Here is a 16,507-nt window from a genome sequence, read left to right as displayed (position 1 = left end):
TTCAAGTTACTGACAAAACCAACATGTTTCATGATCACTCAAAATAGTCTGCTTGTCATGGTGCATTGCTTTTTTTTTTTTTTTTTTTTTTGGAAGTTGCTCTCCCTTTTTAAATTTGTTTTCCCTTTTTTAGTATTCAGGAAGTGAAAGCATTTAAGAAAACATTCAAAGTTCTGAGAATACATGTAAGTGAAATATTTAATGTCTGTCATTCATAAAAGTTACATCATTTACATATGGTTCATTTGTATATAATAAAAATTTCATCATAATGAAAAATTTTCTGGAAAGTTATATGTTAATTTGTTTAACATACGCTTTGGATATACAGCTAAATAGGAATCGTTAAAAAATTCTTTCTTCAAATATTCCTTTTAACAATTAAAAAAAACCTCATTCCTAAATATTTGTTTTTCTTTCCACTTGCTCCTTTGTTTGTAATATCATATGTAATTTGAACTATGCAAAGATTGGATCTTTTCATAGTTCGGGATATATTTGTATACTTCAATAAATTTGCTCATTGCATAGCAAACATGTAAACTTACAAAGGATCTATAAATTTTTCCTTAATAATCTAAAAAAGTTGCTGAAATTTTACATGATAGTTTATTTTAAGGATTTTTTTTTGTAATTTGTGTTTTCTTTGTTTTTTTTTTTTTTTAATACATGGGTCGATTGACCACAACAAATAAAAAAGTCACGAATAGTTAAAAACCAAGTAAGTCACTTTATCCTAGACTACCAGAATTTAACCTCCTTCTATTGTTTGGATTTCTTTTTCTAAGGATGACAAGTTGGAAATGTATTGTGCTGCCTCTTAAGACAGTGTTCAAAAGTAATTTCAACAGTGTGTATTTAACATAAAGTTAACTATGTTTGCATCAAATAAAATGTTTATTAATGAAAGCTATTTATCATACAAGAAACAGCAAAGATAAGTCATCATACAGAGATGTACACTAGAAGTGACAGATGTAAAAGTGCATGCAGAGATTTCTGTTTAAAAAGGAAGTAATAAACAATAATACTAAAATTACTGGGTTTTGATCCTATACTCTCAAATGAGTGATAGCTTCTCTTTGAATTTACAATTGGAAAATGCCATTAACAGATAGGACTAATACACATTAGCAAGCAGGTGAAATGGATGTTTTTGGACTTTATTTTACAATTACTGTGCTTGACAAATGTGTGGGATTTTTTTAGCAATAATAATTTTCTTCAAATATGGGGTGGGCATATTACTGCCAGGTTGCTCTGGTTTATACACGGCTTATCTAATCTTGTTTTAAACCACATAACTCTAAGCCTCCGTTTGTGTTAGACACCATAAAGAACAGAATTTTTGTTAACATTCAGTATATGACATTTAGGTCTCTCTGTCTCTCTGTCTCTCTCTCTTTTTTTTTTTTTTTGGCTCAATAGATTTTAAAATGTATGATTATCATAACCTAATATTGTCTTTGTCTTCACTGCAGTGGATTTCCGATCAAACTTTTCCCCTTCTTTTAATACTTTAGGGAATTTTCAAACGTCGGGATGTTTGGCTGTAATGCCCCAAGATTTGTTCTCCCTGAAAAAAATCATAGTGACAATTTATTAACTACAGAGCAACTTGGCTTTTAGGGGTCTGCAATTTCTATTTTGATTTACAAATATCCATTTGTGCTCAATAGACCTACTATTAAATCTTAATCATAGTTAAGTTTCTTTTCATGCAATTACTTTATCTGCTAATTATCTTTTTTTTAATTCTAAAAATTGGGCGGAGTCAAATCGGTGGGGCATTACTTTTATTATAAGAAAATATATTTAAAGGTAACTCTAAGTTGAATTACATTGCATATGCAATGATGTGTACATTTAAAATGAATCAGAAGTTTGGAAGTCTGAAAACTTTTTGTATGTTTGAATATCTAAAAAATTTTCTGTATTGCCACCTTAATAGCTTTTACAGATAGATATTGGAAACACACTAGTACAGTTAAACCTTAAATAAAACTGAGGGGAAATAAAACTCCTTAGATTCAAAATGGTTTATTCACACAAATTTAATAGGATATATCACAATTGTTTGGTCCATAAATATTTAGGGGAAATAGTTTCTATACAATGCATTTATCAATAAACAAAGAAACATGGACAATTTTGCTAGACCACTTACTGTACTATAAACACGAAGCTCAATATATAAGATTATTGAATTTATCAACTATATTTGAAAGAGTGCACAACTGCTTTCTATGACATGTTTGTCCCCTCTAACAGGATACACCATAAAAAGAGTTTCGGAAATAAGAGGTAAAACAGTACAAAACTAGTGAGGTGTCAAAAGGGCTTAAAACAGTTAATTTAACAAACAACACATATATCCTGATTTTTCACAAACTTACTTCCAAGTTATATCATAAGGCACATAGGAGAACTGAGTTATAATTAGTCTACTTAATAAAGTAGATCTATAGTACCATACATTGTTCTGTCAAAGAACAAAATTTATAAGTATCAATATTTTACCTGTAAAAGTGTATTAATAAGATCTCAGCCTTACCAAGGTTGTTTGGTCTGGTTAGTGGTAAATGCCCAAAATGTAATAGAAATATGAAAAGTCAAGATTTAAGCTCCATATAAGATGATAACCACACTTGCTAAATATATAATGGCAATCACACCTTTCTTCTGTTACAGTGTTAACTTATCTTCCATCATCTTTTTTTAAAAAATAAGCTACTTTCTGTGCTAATTTTCTAAAGACCCTGAGCAAAAGTTACAATAATGCACTTTAATGTGGGCAGTGAACTGTCAATATGTAACCACACATTTATACAGCCAGAAGGACACCTTTAAAACCTATTAAATAGCCACTTTGACCACCAAAGGAGATTTAAGGGGTCCAAAAAGTGGAAAATATGTGCAAAGTTATTCTTAACAATCCACTAAAGCAAGACATATATCTTGACTTCTTTTTTATTTATTTTTCTTTTAGGAAATCCACAATCTAATTGGTATTTAACTACAACAGAAGCATATAGATGAACATTCACCACTGCCCAGACCATTAAGATTTTAGCTTAAATTAAAAGAAAAAAAATGCTACTGTAAACTAGGAAATATATTCAGGTCAGCATCCACAAGGCTTCTGAGTTTATCTACTTCAAGACTAATAACTTTAAATCTATAATGTCAGAAAAGGTTTTCTTTTCTGATAAATATATCAACCTATGCAAAAGTAAAATAAAGCAAAACAAACCAAAGATTTCTTGTTGTTGATATTAGTCTACTAAGGTTTTTTTTTTTAAACATTATTCATATAGAATGCCAGATACAATATCATGGTACAGCTGAAGCCAATTAATAGATCTATTAATTAAATTATACTGATTTTTTAACTTCTTAAAAAATTATATTTTGCTTATTTCCATTTTCCCTAGGAAAAAAATTAATTTAGAAAGAACGGTTTTACAACTATCATTTTTAGCTTTAGGTTAGAAGTATAGAATTTGAAACACGATATGGAATTTTCATAGATACACAGGGAGTTTAAGTAGTTTTCAAATGTTGAAAAGCCAGTAACTAACTAACAAGTTTTGCTGGGATGTACATCCCCAAAAGAAGGAAAAATCACATTCTCAGAACACATTTCCCACCTAATTGATCTTTAATATTTGGAGCTGCTATAGATAATGCTTTTGTTTAATCATATTCCTCACTTGTAAGAGAAAAAAAGAATCAAAACATGCTTTCAGTTTGAAAATTAAAAAAAAACAATGTGACGTTTTCAAAATTCCATAAGTACACACAGAGTTGCACGATTTAAAAAATGACTTTAATTAATGATCTGATTCTTTATTAGCCTAATCATTTCACTGGGAATATGATTATTTGCTCATCATAATACCAGTTTTTTTTTTCTTCGAGATTCTGGAAATAAGTAACATACAATTTTAAGAGGCACTTATTAGAATAATTCAAAAAACTCCCCTTACCAGCTGAAAGATCTAATTTAAAAAAAAAAAAACAAAAAAACAGCTAATACACTTTGTAGACAAAAAAAAAAAAAAAACACTTTGTCAAGGAGACAATACTGTAAACTCATTTGCCAAGTGGCTGCAGATGCTACACACCAAGCTGTTGTTCTTATTTCCCAAGTATCTTGTGGGTCAGGAAAAAAAAAAAATCTTGCAAATAATAAAATAATAATAATTAGAAGAAGAAGAGGAAGAAGAGGAAGAATTAAGAAAAAAACAAAAAACAAAAAAAAAAACCAATGTTAGAAAAGGTTCGTTAAGGTAGTTTGTGAGGGGCTTCCAGATTCGTGGCTGTCCATGTTAGAGGTCACGGATGTCACTACAGTGATAGTGGGATTGGTCAGGTCTGTTAAAGTGGTCGCAGTGCCGGGTGGAGTAAGAGCGCCGCTGTCTGCTGAAGGCGGGGCCGGAAGCGACGTGCCATCAGCTTTATCAACACCCCCATTCTCCTGCCGCAAAAGGTTCCTTCTGAATTTGGCTCGAGCGTTTTGGAACCAAACCTGCAAACCAATCCCAATTGATTTCTTTACCGATGTTTATTTTATACTCCTTTTTTTTTTTCCTGTCTCTTTCTTTCCTTTATTATTTTTTTTCTTGCCTTTTATTTTTCTTGCCTTTTATTTTTTATTTTTTTTTTATTTTGGGGGGGAGTGTGTTTTCTTTTTAAATAGAATTGTTTGTTTTTCTGGCTTTTTTTTTTTTTTTTTTGCTTCCTTTTAAAACAGAGTGAGGCTACAGATGCTCTCTCAACTGCATAGAATCTCCTCCCCACCCCACCCCAGCATTCGCAAGTGCCACTTGGGATGCTTAAGTGGAGAAACCATAGAGATGGAGGCACACAGGTAAAGGGGGGATATATATATATATATATATATCCTGATGCCTTGACTGTTGGTGATCTTTTGAGGATGGGGAGAGGCAGGGTCGTCGAAAGTTTCGAAAAGGAAGAATGATCCATATGAAATGGACATCACAGAAACGGATTTCAGGAAGTAGTCTTTGCATAAGGAAAAACCCAGGGCCACAGACCCCAAGCAGCCAGAAACTGGTAAAATTTTAAGGGTCTGTAATTTGTCACTAAGAAATAGAAAAAGATCACAGGTGACCCACAGCAACCCACACTAATTTCATTAGCTGTCTATTCTGACCACTATGAGTTTAGGAGAACAACTGGACAGCAGATCTAACTCCTAATATTTAGTTTCCAAATATGGTTTATTGAAACAGGAAGACACTTGCTAGAATTGGTTGCTGAGACACTGACCGCGGTTGTGGCTTTTCCAGAGTTGAAAATACAGGGTCGATCTGCATTTAGAAGGCCATGTCCTGTGAGTGAGCCTGCTGAGAGTTTGCTGCTGCGGTAAAACAGCACCAGCAGGTCCCCCTCAACTCTGCACCGAGCCTAGTGTGAATGGAACGCTCTAAAGCCACAATTTTACAAATAACATCAGCCACATTAGCAGAGCAGGGAGGCAGGCTGTGCTGGCTCTGGTGGCCCCATCTCTCCACCTACAGGGAGAAGGTGGCTGCATTTTAGAAGATCCTGGGTCTGTCTTTGGGCACCCCTCCGGGAAGCCCCTGCAAAATTTCGGCCTACCCTCTAGGGAGATAACTAAGGTAAACTAATGAAGAGCAGCACAGGAAATATCTGTATTGCTCTGAACAGGGCAGCAAACTATTTTTCCTGGCAAGGGTAAGGGAGAGGTATACACAGCCAATGATGGAGGTTTCTTACCTGCAAGACTCTTTTGGTGAGGCCTGTTTTCTGAGCAAGCTGTTTGAGGTCCTTGGCATCCGGGTTGTGGTTGATGGCAAAGTAGGATTTCATGGTCCGGAGCTGGTGGTGCTTGAAGGAGGTTCGCATGCGCTTGGTCTTCTGCGAGGGTGGGTAAGGCTGCTGATCCCGGTCCAGGTGGTCTGCCTCATTCTCGTTACAACCTGTTGTGGTAACAGCGAGCAAACAACAGCTCAGGGGCAAGTCGGGCATTAGCTGCGGTGGTGGCAGGCTGCGCGATGCTACGATAATAAAGCACCAGTGGGAAAGGCTGTCCCCCCAATTATAAGCGGTGTCTGGACAAAACAAAGAGGTTAATTGCCCAAGTCAGCCAACCCAGTCTCTTAATATGGACACAACCAAAGTTGATGTGATAGAAAAAAAAAATATTAGATAAATCCTCTCTCTTGCATAATGGTTGCTAGGAAGCTCCGGAAGATCAAGAAGCCATAAGTGTGAAAGAAACACCCAAGAATGAAAAGGAAAAACTCGAATATATTTATGCACGTTGGCACCTGCACTTCCACACACACTCACAGTTTCTAGAGACCCCACGTTTTGTCTGTTTGGGAAATGAGGTGCACTATCTGAAGGCACTATTCTTTACCAGGGGGGATATGCCAACAGTAATGTCACCTCTCGCGAATCAGAGTTCCTGAGAGACCTCCAACTGCGGAAGAATGTAACTCAGTTCCAAGTTTTCACTTTTTCTGATATTCCTAGAGTCTTCGCAATCAGGGAAAAAGGTAGAAAGTGGCTGGAGAAAGGGGAGAAGTTGCAAAATACAAATTTGTAGATTTCTTCTGTAATCCCAAGGTTATCATTTTTTTAGGATTTTTTTTTTTAGCTGTAACTGGTTAACGTTGGGCAATCCCAAGAAGAAAATAGTTTTCCCTTGGCGTTATTTTAATAAATATTTCTGAAAGAGAGGGAGCCCAGACTTCTCTTCACTCAGTTCATGCCTGAAGCGCTCCCCACAGCTCACAGTTCAGAGACGCTGATGGCACTTACTTCTCCACTTAGATCTCGGCCCTTTTCGCTGTGGATGTGTGTGAGTGGGATTTGAGCTGTGCCCCCTGGCTGGCCTGGCAGGAAGAGGGTAACATCTCTCTCCTTGCAAAAGCCCTGCTCAGCATTGAGGGCAAAACAACCCAGCCTTTGAAGCCAGCCTGAAAGTTTTTATCCCCGGGATGTAAAGTTGCTCATTTAAGAGGCTATTCCCAATAACCTACTGGCTCTGCAAAGAAACTATGATTACAAAATGAAAATATTTGGCTAAATATTTACTGATTTAGCCAACCTCTCAGCTTAAGGGGCATGGCAATTTTTTTCCCTTTGAATGCTTACTTCAGTTACCTATATGGGGCATTTTCAGATCAGCTTGCACTACATTTTAGAACATTACAATAGAATATCTAAAATAAATCTGATCATGTCACTTGGTGGGGGGCAGACAAAACCTGAATCTGAAGAAAGTAAGGCATTGCTTAATATTAGCTCTTCTGCTTGATAAAATATTATTTATCTGCTATGCTCTGGTTAGAATTATGTTCTAGAACTTATTTTTGATAAGTCAGCATATATACAGAAACAGTAGTTTTGGTCATCAACCAAGAGGCCATCACATTTCCTCACAAAACCCATTTAACAAGAAATTCTCTCTAATGTAAGAAGACATTACATTAAGCATGAGTTAATGTCTCCTCTGTTTATATTTCCACAAGACACCTAAGTAGGAGGGCACATTTGGCAAAAGAGCAGATTAATTCGCTGAGAAAAAGGTTATGTAACATTCACCTTTGGGTCCCCTAAGTCAAGCAACAGGGCCAGGGCTCTACAGCACTCCCCGGGATTTTGAATCTCTGATCGTCAATAAAATTGAGTGGCTATTAATGAAAAATCAAGTCAACTTGAATGGAATCCAAGCTAGACACACACATACAAATGTTGAGCATAGACTTCCTAAACTGCAGCAGAAAAGTAACATGTACTCAGAGATAAGAGAAAGAATATATTTTACATTTTATCCTATTTTAGCCCAGTGGGGATATGTTGGGTTCAAATATTCTACAGAATTGTACTTTCATATCCTCCAATGGATGAAACAGCATCTTATGAGCTACCATAAAACGATACTTATCTCCAGTAAACTGAGCTATATTTCACAACCAGATTATAAATGTGCCCACAAGAAAATGGTCAAAGAGGGGCACCTCAGTCTTTGGAGGCTTCTTCAAATAAGGTTTCATTCCCATCATATGTCAGTAACACGTAACTTTTCCTGAACAGCACATCAAATCCAATATTACACTTGGGATAGAAGACTTGACCTAGTGTTGAAATAACTCCCTGAGCCACTCCCTCGCCCCAAGATAATGTTTTTTAGAGATGAATATGAGTCCTAACCTCACTACGTACTTCATTGGTCTTTAAAAATGAAGTTTGTGAAAAATAATCGTAGAACAGTTTGATTAAATTGCTTTTCTGAGTATGCATCCTATATTCATTATTGGTGGGTAAAAACTCAGCAGATAACCTGAGTTCATTAAACACAATAATGAGACTTGTTTCCACGTAGACTACCATCCAGTGTATAAGGAGATTGTTAGCTGTTCATTACCCAGATATTACTGTCTGCTTTTCCTGCGACGGTGTCATCGTATTATTCAACTTAAAAGAGCAATCTGTGTCTTCCACAGAGTAACTCAGTGCATTATCCTAAATTGCTTGTGTTTAACTACAAATGCATTATACAAACTTGCAAGTGATTGTGTGTCCCTAGGGTGTACTTCTAAAGCTATATGTGTTTTTCCCCCTGAATTATGACATGAAATGATAACGCTCTTAAAACTCCTTTAAACATACACCTCTAAGTACACGTCTGGCATTATAAAGTCAGTGAGAAGATCTAAATATTTTTTTCCCAGTCACTTACGGAGTGGTCACCTATAGGAAAGAGAGTTTGTGTTCTGAAGGTGTGTAACCTTCTGAGAACTAACTGATCCCTGGGAGACCACTAGGGGTCAGTGCCAGGCTAATTTAACAACCATCAGGAGCTTTTTGAAGTTTGGAATAGAAGAAAACCTAAGGAAGGGAGATTTTTTTTAAAACCAGCAAAAAAATGTAGTCTCCCCATTAATGCTAAATTACCCAAATCAGAGCTGCCTATCGGTCAGGAAATCTTCGTCTCACCCCTGGTGGGGGAGGGCGGGCTGCATTTCAATGGCATTCCAAATAAACTATGTCTCTTTCTGAAATATCTGCCCGGTATCTACACAAGGAGGCATAAACTAAATTAGGAATATTCTCATTAAAAGGCATTTGCCAGATGTCAAGCACTATGTGATCTTTGCCAAGTTTCACATCTTCTCTGGATGTCTTTGAACCCTAAACACATTTTCTGACCGTTTAAAAAAATATATATGAACATATAAATTAAATTTGTTTCGTGTCAATGTTACTCTTCCTGAGACTGGTTTACGTTTAAGCAGAGATGGCAATATAAGATCCAGAGAAAGCTAGAATAACGAGTTAAAACCATGTGGCCCATTTTACTTTCTACCCTTTAAAATGTCTTAAATTTGCTGAAGCTTTTCTTTGGCTACTTCTGTAACAAACCGGCATCGGATCCACAAACATTTAGTTTTTAGTGGTGGGGTTGATTTCTAGTCGCGTATCTTTAACCCGATTTCTCCAGATTATTTTCACCTGATTTTAAAGAGGGGTCTATTATTCATTTGCATCCCTAGGGAAAAGAACCGGAAAGGATGGGGTGGATGCTAATTAAAAAAGCATCCAGTCTGGGGTGGTGTGATGTGCAAACTGAGGGTGGGGAGGCCTCAGAACCCTGTCCTCCCGCCTGAGCAAACCAGCATCACCTTTCTCAATCAACCTCACAGCAGCACTAACTTGCAAACTAAATACCTAAATGGGAGAAAATTTTCTCTTTCTTTCTTTCTTTCTTTCTTTCTTTCTTTCTTTCTTTCTTTCTTTCTTTCTTTCTTTCTTTCTCTTTCTTTCTTTCTTTCTTTCTTTTTCTTTCTTTCTTTCCTTCCTTCCTTCCTTCCTTTCTTCCTTTCTTTCTCTTTTTTAAGAAATAAATGTGCGTGCTCTAGGTCTCCTCCAAGAAGCAGGGGAAACTAAATTGCACCATCCTTAAGACTCCCCGGATCTTGCCAATGTAAAGTAAGATCCAAGGCAAAATCCAATTTGGCTAGTTAGATGACATGACCAGGCTTGCTTGGGGGAGCCAGAAATCTCCACCCAGGGCTGAGGGATCCCCTCTCTCCGAAGGCCCTGCGCTCCTTGGGGGGGGATCCCCGGCCCCTTGGTCTCAGTCTCTCGTCTAATTAGGGCTTTAGGGCCTTGGTGAGTGGCTCGAGATTCCGATGTCATCTTCCATTAATAAGGAACAATTAGTGCCCCGCCTGTCCCGCTCCCGGACCTTGCATCAAAGCAGACGAAATGAGCGGCGGGGCGCTGGGGCCCCAACCTGAGGCGCAGGCGGAGGCGCAGCAGGGGGGGCAGGACCCGGGGCTGCGCGAGGCCCTAACGCGGCCTGGTCCCGGTGGGGGCCCTATGAACCCTCCCGGGTCCCTAACCCGCGGTGCCCAGCCCCAGCCGCTTGCCCGCACACCTCGGCGCTCGGAGCCCCACTGTTCCTTCCAAATGGTTCACACTGGCCTAGCTGAACCACTGATCCGAGGGCACCCCGGTCCCCTACCGCTGAGCATCAAAGGGTCAGGCACCGTACCAGGCAGGGGCCACCGGAAGGCAAACCCCAGCAAGATCTGTGTCCTGGGATGGCCACCCGCTGGCCGGTATCTGGGTGCTCCCGGTAACAGAGCGGGGTGGCCCCAGAGAGGTCCTCAAGCTCCCTCCCGATAGAATGCACCCCGAGCCTGAGTCTTCTGCCTCTGAGATTCCCACCCAGGGCCGGGGGGACCCTGCCTGGGGACAGCAGTCCTTGGTTTCCTAACAGTTAGGCTGGGGCGGGCCAGGCGCCCTTGCCCAGGGTCTGGAAGTCGGAGCCTCCGTCCTGCTTGGAGTCAGACCGACGGACAGCGGCCCTCTGCATCCGGCCTGGGGCGGGGGGACGGCGAGCCGAGCAGACTACCAACCGCGGGAAGCCGCGAGAGACTGACAACGGGTAGGTGGCCCGCACGGCGGGGAGGGACGTGGGCTCCGGGCCTGCTGCCTGCATCTTGTCTTTACTTAGAAGGCGGGTGGAGGCCAGAGGAGCAGCCTGTCACTCCGCTGCGCCCCCTCAGCCGGCCTGCCCTGGGGTGGCCCCGGGCCCGGCTGTCGGGGCGCCTGGATGAGTCCCCTGACCTACCTGGGGGCAGCCAGCTCAGCTGTGCCAGCTGTGCCAGCTGTGCTGAGGGACTCCCACCCCTACAGCGGCTTTTCACCAACATCAGGGATTTGGTTTTCAACACTCTGGCCAACTGTGTTCATGATTAACTCTGGGCTGCTGACCACAGCCTCTGCTCCCTCTAGACAGACTGGAGTTGGGCTCTGATCACTTTTTTCTTTCTTTCTTTCTTTCTTTCTTTCTTTTTTTTTTTTTTTTCAGTATATAGGAAAACCTCCTCCAGGATCTATAATTTGGCCTCCACACAGGAATTGCCCTGGGGCTGTTTTGCTCCAACTGGGAACCAGAAACTAATGGGCTCATTAACTAATGGGCAACAAGGATTTGGCTCCGGCCTGTTTGGGGGAAGTCACTGCAGCCCCTTGGTCTTGAATGTGTTTTTTTGCCACAACCTAAATAAAGGTCCCTCTCTCCCCTCTGCATTTCTCCTTCTTCCCCTCTCTCCCCCTCTCCCTCTCTCCCCCTCCGAGTGAAAGGGAGCTGGACCGAGGAAGCCAAACACCCTCTGGCTACCGGATCTGGATCTGGGGTCTCGGAGGGGAAAGGCGCTCTAGGGAGTCCTCCTCGGGACCCCGCAGGGCCAGGGCCCCCGCAGGAAGGACCCACCTGAGTTGTAATTGACGATGTCCACCCCCAGCGCCGGGCTCTTCCGCTTCCGCGGCCGCCCCTTCTGCACGGTGCCCGTGCCATTGAAGTAAGGCAGGGCCAAGCCGCCGCTCTTGGCCGCCAGCTCGGTGTAGCTCAGCTGCGGTGGGTACTCCCCTTGCAAGAGGGTCTCGAAGTGGGCGCGACAGTACACCAGGCTGTCCTTCATGCCGAAATGGTCGCCCGTGGTCAGGGTCTTGTTGCAAGTGGAGCAGGTGAAACAGCTCAGGTGGTAGACGGAGTCTCGGGCGCGCATGACCATCTCGGAGGCGGAGATGCCAAGGTGGCAGCGGGCACATCTCTGCACAGAGAACCTTCTGGAGAGGGAAAAAAAAAAAAAGAAGTCAGGGCCCTGGGTGAGGCAAAGGCAGGGCCATCTCCCACCCTTGACACCTGGGATTTGGTCAGCAGTGGTCCAAGATTGACACCTAGGAGGTGACGGTGAGAAGAGGACACGGGTCCATTTGGTCATTAATTTTATTTGCTTAGTGACCTGCTCTTGTGAGCAGGACAAAGAACTCTTACATTAAAATTAGAAGCATCAGGGAACATCCTGAGTTTCCTTCTCTGGGAAGTTAAGATTAAAAAGGAAAACCTAAACAAACAAATAAGCCAGGAAAACAAAACAAAACAAAACAAAACAAAACAAAAAAAGCCACACTAGCGAACTCAAACGCTCCGTAAAGAATATTGAACTGTGATGCCAAAGGAAAAGAGTTTCATCCGTTAAAAAACGTTCTATGGAGGGTGGTATGATTATTATTATGATTATTATTTACGGCTGTGTGTGCATGAAGGCATTCAGAGAGACGCTTTTGCAGAGGAAATCTAATTCTTTTTAAGTCACCTCTCCCCCTTTGATTGAGAGCAGAGCTAGGTCACTTGCAGGTAGTTCTCTTCCCCACTCCAGAAAAATAACTGGGAAGCATCAAAAAAAAAAAAAAAAAAAAGAATCCGTGGAGTTTACACTGCAGGCTAGCCGGCACGGTCCCAACTAGCAGTAAATGGAACTCAGAACTGAGCGGCTTGGGTTTCGCCAACCGCAATTTTTCCCTTTTCACGGTCCTATACGTGGTCTCCCGCCACCCCCGCGCAAACCTAACACGCGGTGTCGGCGGCCCCGGCCACCAGTTCAGGTCCCTGGTGCGGATCTCATCCAGTTCGTAGTAAACGGAAAAAAAGGAAAGAAAAAAGAAAAAACCACCCGCTTTCGTCTCGGTGGACAGACACCTATTCACTATTTCCGGGCTTCTCCAGATGCCCCGTCCTGAGCTGCGAAGTGTCGGGAGTGGGTGACAGACGCTCAGCGGTAGCTCCAGACCTTGGGTGTCCCTCCCACCCCTCCTCGGCGCCCTCCGGGGGTGGCGCGGCGTGAAGGTGTCGGCAGTGGCCCGCCGGGGCTCGGGGCTCGGGGCTCGGGGCTGAGGGCTGCACCCCGAGGGGGCGAGAGGGGGCGGGCCGCGGGGAGGCTGGCTCCCAGGCTCGGGCAGGTGGCCCCGCCAGGTGTACCAGGTGTACCGGGGCGGCGGGAGGGACGGGGGCGGGAATACCTGTAGTAATCCTCCTTGCAGTAAATGCTACCGTCCTTGGCGAAGCAGGTGAGCTCGGACTCGAGGGCCAGCTTACATTCACAGCACTTCAGGCACCTCAGGTGCCACTGTTTGTCCACAGCCAGCAGGTAGTACCTGTCGGAGATCTTGCCCCCGCAGCCGGCGCACAGGGCCGGCTTCTCCGGGCTGAGCGGGGGCATGCCCTGCAAGGCAAAGCACGGCGCGCCGCTGAGCATCCGCGCAGCTCCCTCCCCGCCGCGCGGGGTCCAGCAGCCCCGGGGGCGCGGCCGGGGTCGGGGGCGGCGCGGGGCCGGGGTGCGGAGGGACGGAGGGACGGAGGGACGCAGGGACGCAGGGACGCAGGGAGCGGGCGCGAGGCTCCCCTCCCGCGACCACGCACTCCCTTTCCGCAGCGGCTCTCCGGGGACTCTTAACCCCCAGGCAGGCCGGCCGTCTCCATCCTCCCTTACGCCCTAGAGATGTGCCGTCCGCCTCGAGCCTGTTCTTAAAAATGCCAGGAGCGCACCGGAGTCTAGTTTGGCGGATGCTCCCCAACTCGAACAGACGTGCTAGGAAATTGTGGCTTTCGACGCACACGAAATAAAACAACGGAGGTTTTTGCTGGGGGACGGAAAGGGGCTTTGAACGAACACAGATGGTCTTTAAACCATTCCGTTTCTCTAAGTTCTTAGAGGCAGCTTTCGGTCGGAAGGAAGGCAGAGATGATGAGCCCTGTGCTGGACCGGGGTATTTGGGGCCGTTGTCTCATTTGCAGGGAGATGGAAGGGCCTAAAGCGCCCGTCCCCAGCAAGTCCCCCTTTCCCGGCACTAACAGACCCCGGAGAGCTGGGTCCGGACAATCTGTTTAGTGCCCCAAGCCAAGCGTCACCCGCCCTCCCGCTCACCCACCGACCCGGCTGAAGGGGAGTCCAGCCCCGCCACGCGATTCGGGTGGGGGATGCTGCCTTTTGGTGTTCAACAGGAGAGCCACAAACAAGGAAAAGGGGGAAGGAGAAAGTGACCCCCGGGCACTTCCCTCCACACTAGCAGGAACGGGGCGGACTTCCCCACAAAACTTTCGCGGGCCTGGAAAGGTAAAGTCTGGTCCTTTGCTCAGACCAGGGGCCCTGCACTCTCCCTTCGTGCTGCAAACGTGGAAGCACAAACCCCAAGCACCACCGGGCCGCCCGGGGCAGGTTCGAGCTGCAATTCCCGGGGTGATGCCCCAGGACCTACACAGCTCCGTGTGGCTGAAAGCATTTCCGGAGACTTCTGCACTTTTCCCCCCTCTGGCTCCTAAGTGGGGAAGGGAAGCACGATGCTTGGTAGCTGGGCTCCTTTATCAAGTGCACAGGGATCTTATTACTACGAGTAGGAGTAACAGCGGGAGCCGATCACCTCGCGTGAGGGTTGTCGCGCGTGGGCTCGGGGTGTTCCTTACCACCCCCCTCCCTCCACGTTACAGCCGCCCGGGCCCGGAAGCTGCGCGCAGCCCTGTTTCTCTAGAGGGGCCGGGCCGGGCTGCCCGAGACCCCGGGAACCGCGGGGCGTCCCGGGAGCTCAAGGTGACCCCGGCGAGCCCCGGCATCACCCGCAGAGGCTAGAGCCACCTGGGCTCCCGCGGGGCCGCGCGCGCCCAGCTCGCCCTCCCGGCCGCGCCCCTGGCCCGCGGGCAAGCGGGGGGCGCCGGAGCCCCGAGTCTGAGGTCTGCAGCGGGGGACACCCCCATGCGCCCCATCGTCTCGCTCCCGGCCCTCCCGGGTCTGCCGGGAGCAGCGGCGGCGCAGACGAGCGAGCTCAAGGTCGCAGTTGCGGAGACGTTTCTGGTCCGAGGAGGGGTGTTCTCAGCCCGGCAGGCAGGCGGAGCGGAGGAGAGCCACCCGCCCGCCGGGCGCGGACGTCCCGAGGCCCCCCATCCTCCGCGCGGCCCGCCGGGGACTGGAGGCCCGACCCCGCGGAGCGCGCACGGGCGCCGGGCAGCCGCGGCCCGGGGGCCCCTCCTTACCGCGTCGCGGCCGTTGAGCTGCGCGCCCTTGGCCAGGCGGGCCTCGGTCTTGGATCTGCGCTCCATCTCCTCCATGATGCCTTGGATGTGGCCTCCGGAGATCCCGTGGAAGAGCATGGCTGGGGGACGGAAAGGACACGAGTTGTCTTCTGCTCGGCACCCCACTATTTCCATATACACACGCCCGCGGCTCTCAGCTCATCCGAGGGAAGGAGCAGAGGCGCGGCCGGGAGCTGCGTGTTGCAGGAGCAGGAGCGCAGCGACGCTCGGGGACGGAGGGCAGGAGGGACAGAGGGAGGAAGAAAGACGCAGACGGGGTGCAAAGCGGTCTGCTTGGAAAAGGAAGGGGGGGAGGAAAAGAAAAGGAAAAGAAAAGAAAAAGAAAAAAGAAGGAGGGAAAGGAGCCCAGTGGCTCCCTGAAGATGTGCAGAAAACAAACAAACAGGGGCGGAGGGAAAAAGGAGCCGGAGAAGGCGAATCTTACTGCTCCGAGAGAGATCGAGTTACTAATGTGAAACAACTGCAGCGGGGGGAGGAAAACAAAATCTGGGGAAGAAAGAAAAATAGTTTTGAACACAAAGAAAGAAAAAGAAGTGCTATTTTCAGCGGTCCCTGGCTGCTTGCAAGTTCCCAGTGCCTGTAGGTTGGGTTGGGGACTGCTCCTGCCGTAGCTGTGTCCAATTTGTTAAGAGACTAAAGCCAGCCCATTTTTGATAATTTAGTAGGAGGAGTTCTCTCCCCGGAGCTGCCACGGATTTTTATTCAGACAACAAAGACCTGTCATACTCCTCTCAACCCCCTGGTGATGGGCAAGCAGGGACAAACATTACAAAGGGGAGGGGGCTGAAGGGGGGGTAGTAGGAGGGGGTATTTGTTCCCCCCCAACATACACACTCACACACACACACACACACACACACATCCTTCCAAGAGTTCCCAGTAATCACATTTTAAAGGGGGGGAGGGGGAAGGAGCCCTTATTGTGCCCGCCCTGCTACAGGAGGCAGAAGACGGGTCTATTTGGTCCAAGTTCAAGATCAGACAGGCATAGGAAGGTGAGCTCCAACCTTGGGGTTCCCTCCTTGTGGGCTTTGTGGTCCCTCACTTACAGCCCCCCTCCCCAATAAG

General features: G+C 45.7%; 1 protein-coding gene across 2 annotated transcripts; it reads right to left on the bottom strand.

Moving 5' to 3' along the window:
- Window positions 1-608: 608 nt before the first annotated feature.
- Window positions 609-16,055, bottom strand: LHX9 (LIM homeobox 9). Of its 2 annotated transcripts, none has more exons than XM_072831302.1 (5): window positions 15,380-16,051; window positions 13,375-13,577; window positions 11,786-12,141; window positions 5,767-5,969; window positions 609-1,576 (listed from the first exon to the last, which is right to left on the bottom strand). In XM_072831302.1, the coding sequence occupies exons 1-5, from the start codon at window positions 15,551-15,553 to the stop codon at window positions 1,520-1,522; spliced, it is 993 nt and encodes a 330-aa protein (XP_072687403.1). In that variant the 5' UTR covers window positions 15,554-16,051; the 3' UTR covers window positions 609-1,519. The 2 variants fall into 2 exon arrangements, with proteins under 2 accessions (XP_072687403.1, XP_072687402.1); XM_072831301.1 differs by lacking the exon at window positions 609-1,576 and adding an exon at window positions 1,583-4,531 and having other exon boundaries at window positions 15,380-16,055.
- Between the last annotated feature and the right edge of the window lie 452 nt (window positions 16,056-16,507).

This window comes from Canis lupus, chromosome 6, assembly GCF_048164855.1.
Source record: "Canis lupus baileyi chromosome 6, mCanLup2.hap1, whole genome shotgun sequence".
In the NCBI taxonomy this organism is placed as follows: Eukaryota; Metazoa; Chordata; class Mammalia; order Carnivora; family Canidae; genus Canis; species Canis lupus.
The sequence above is the reverse complement of the archived record's forward strand: the minus strand, read 5'-3'. Positions and strand labels throughout refer to the sequence as shown.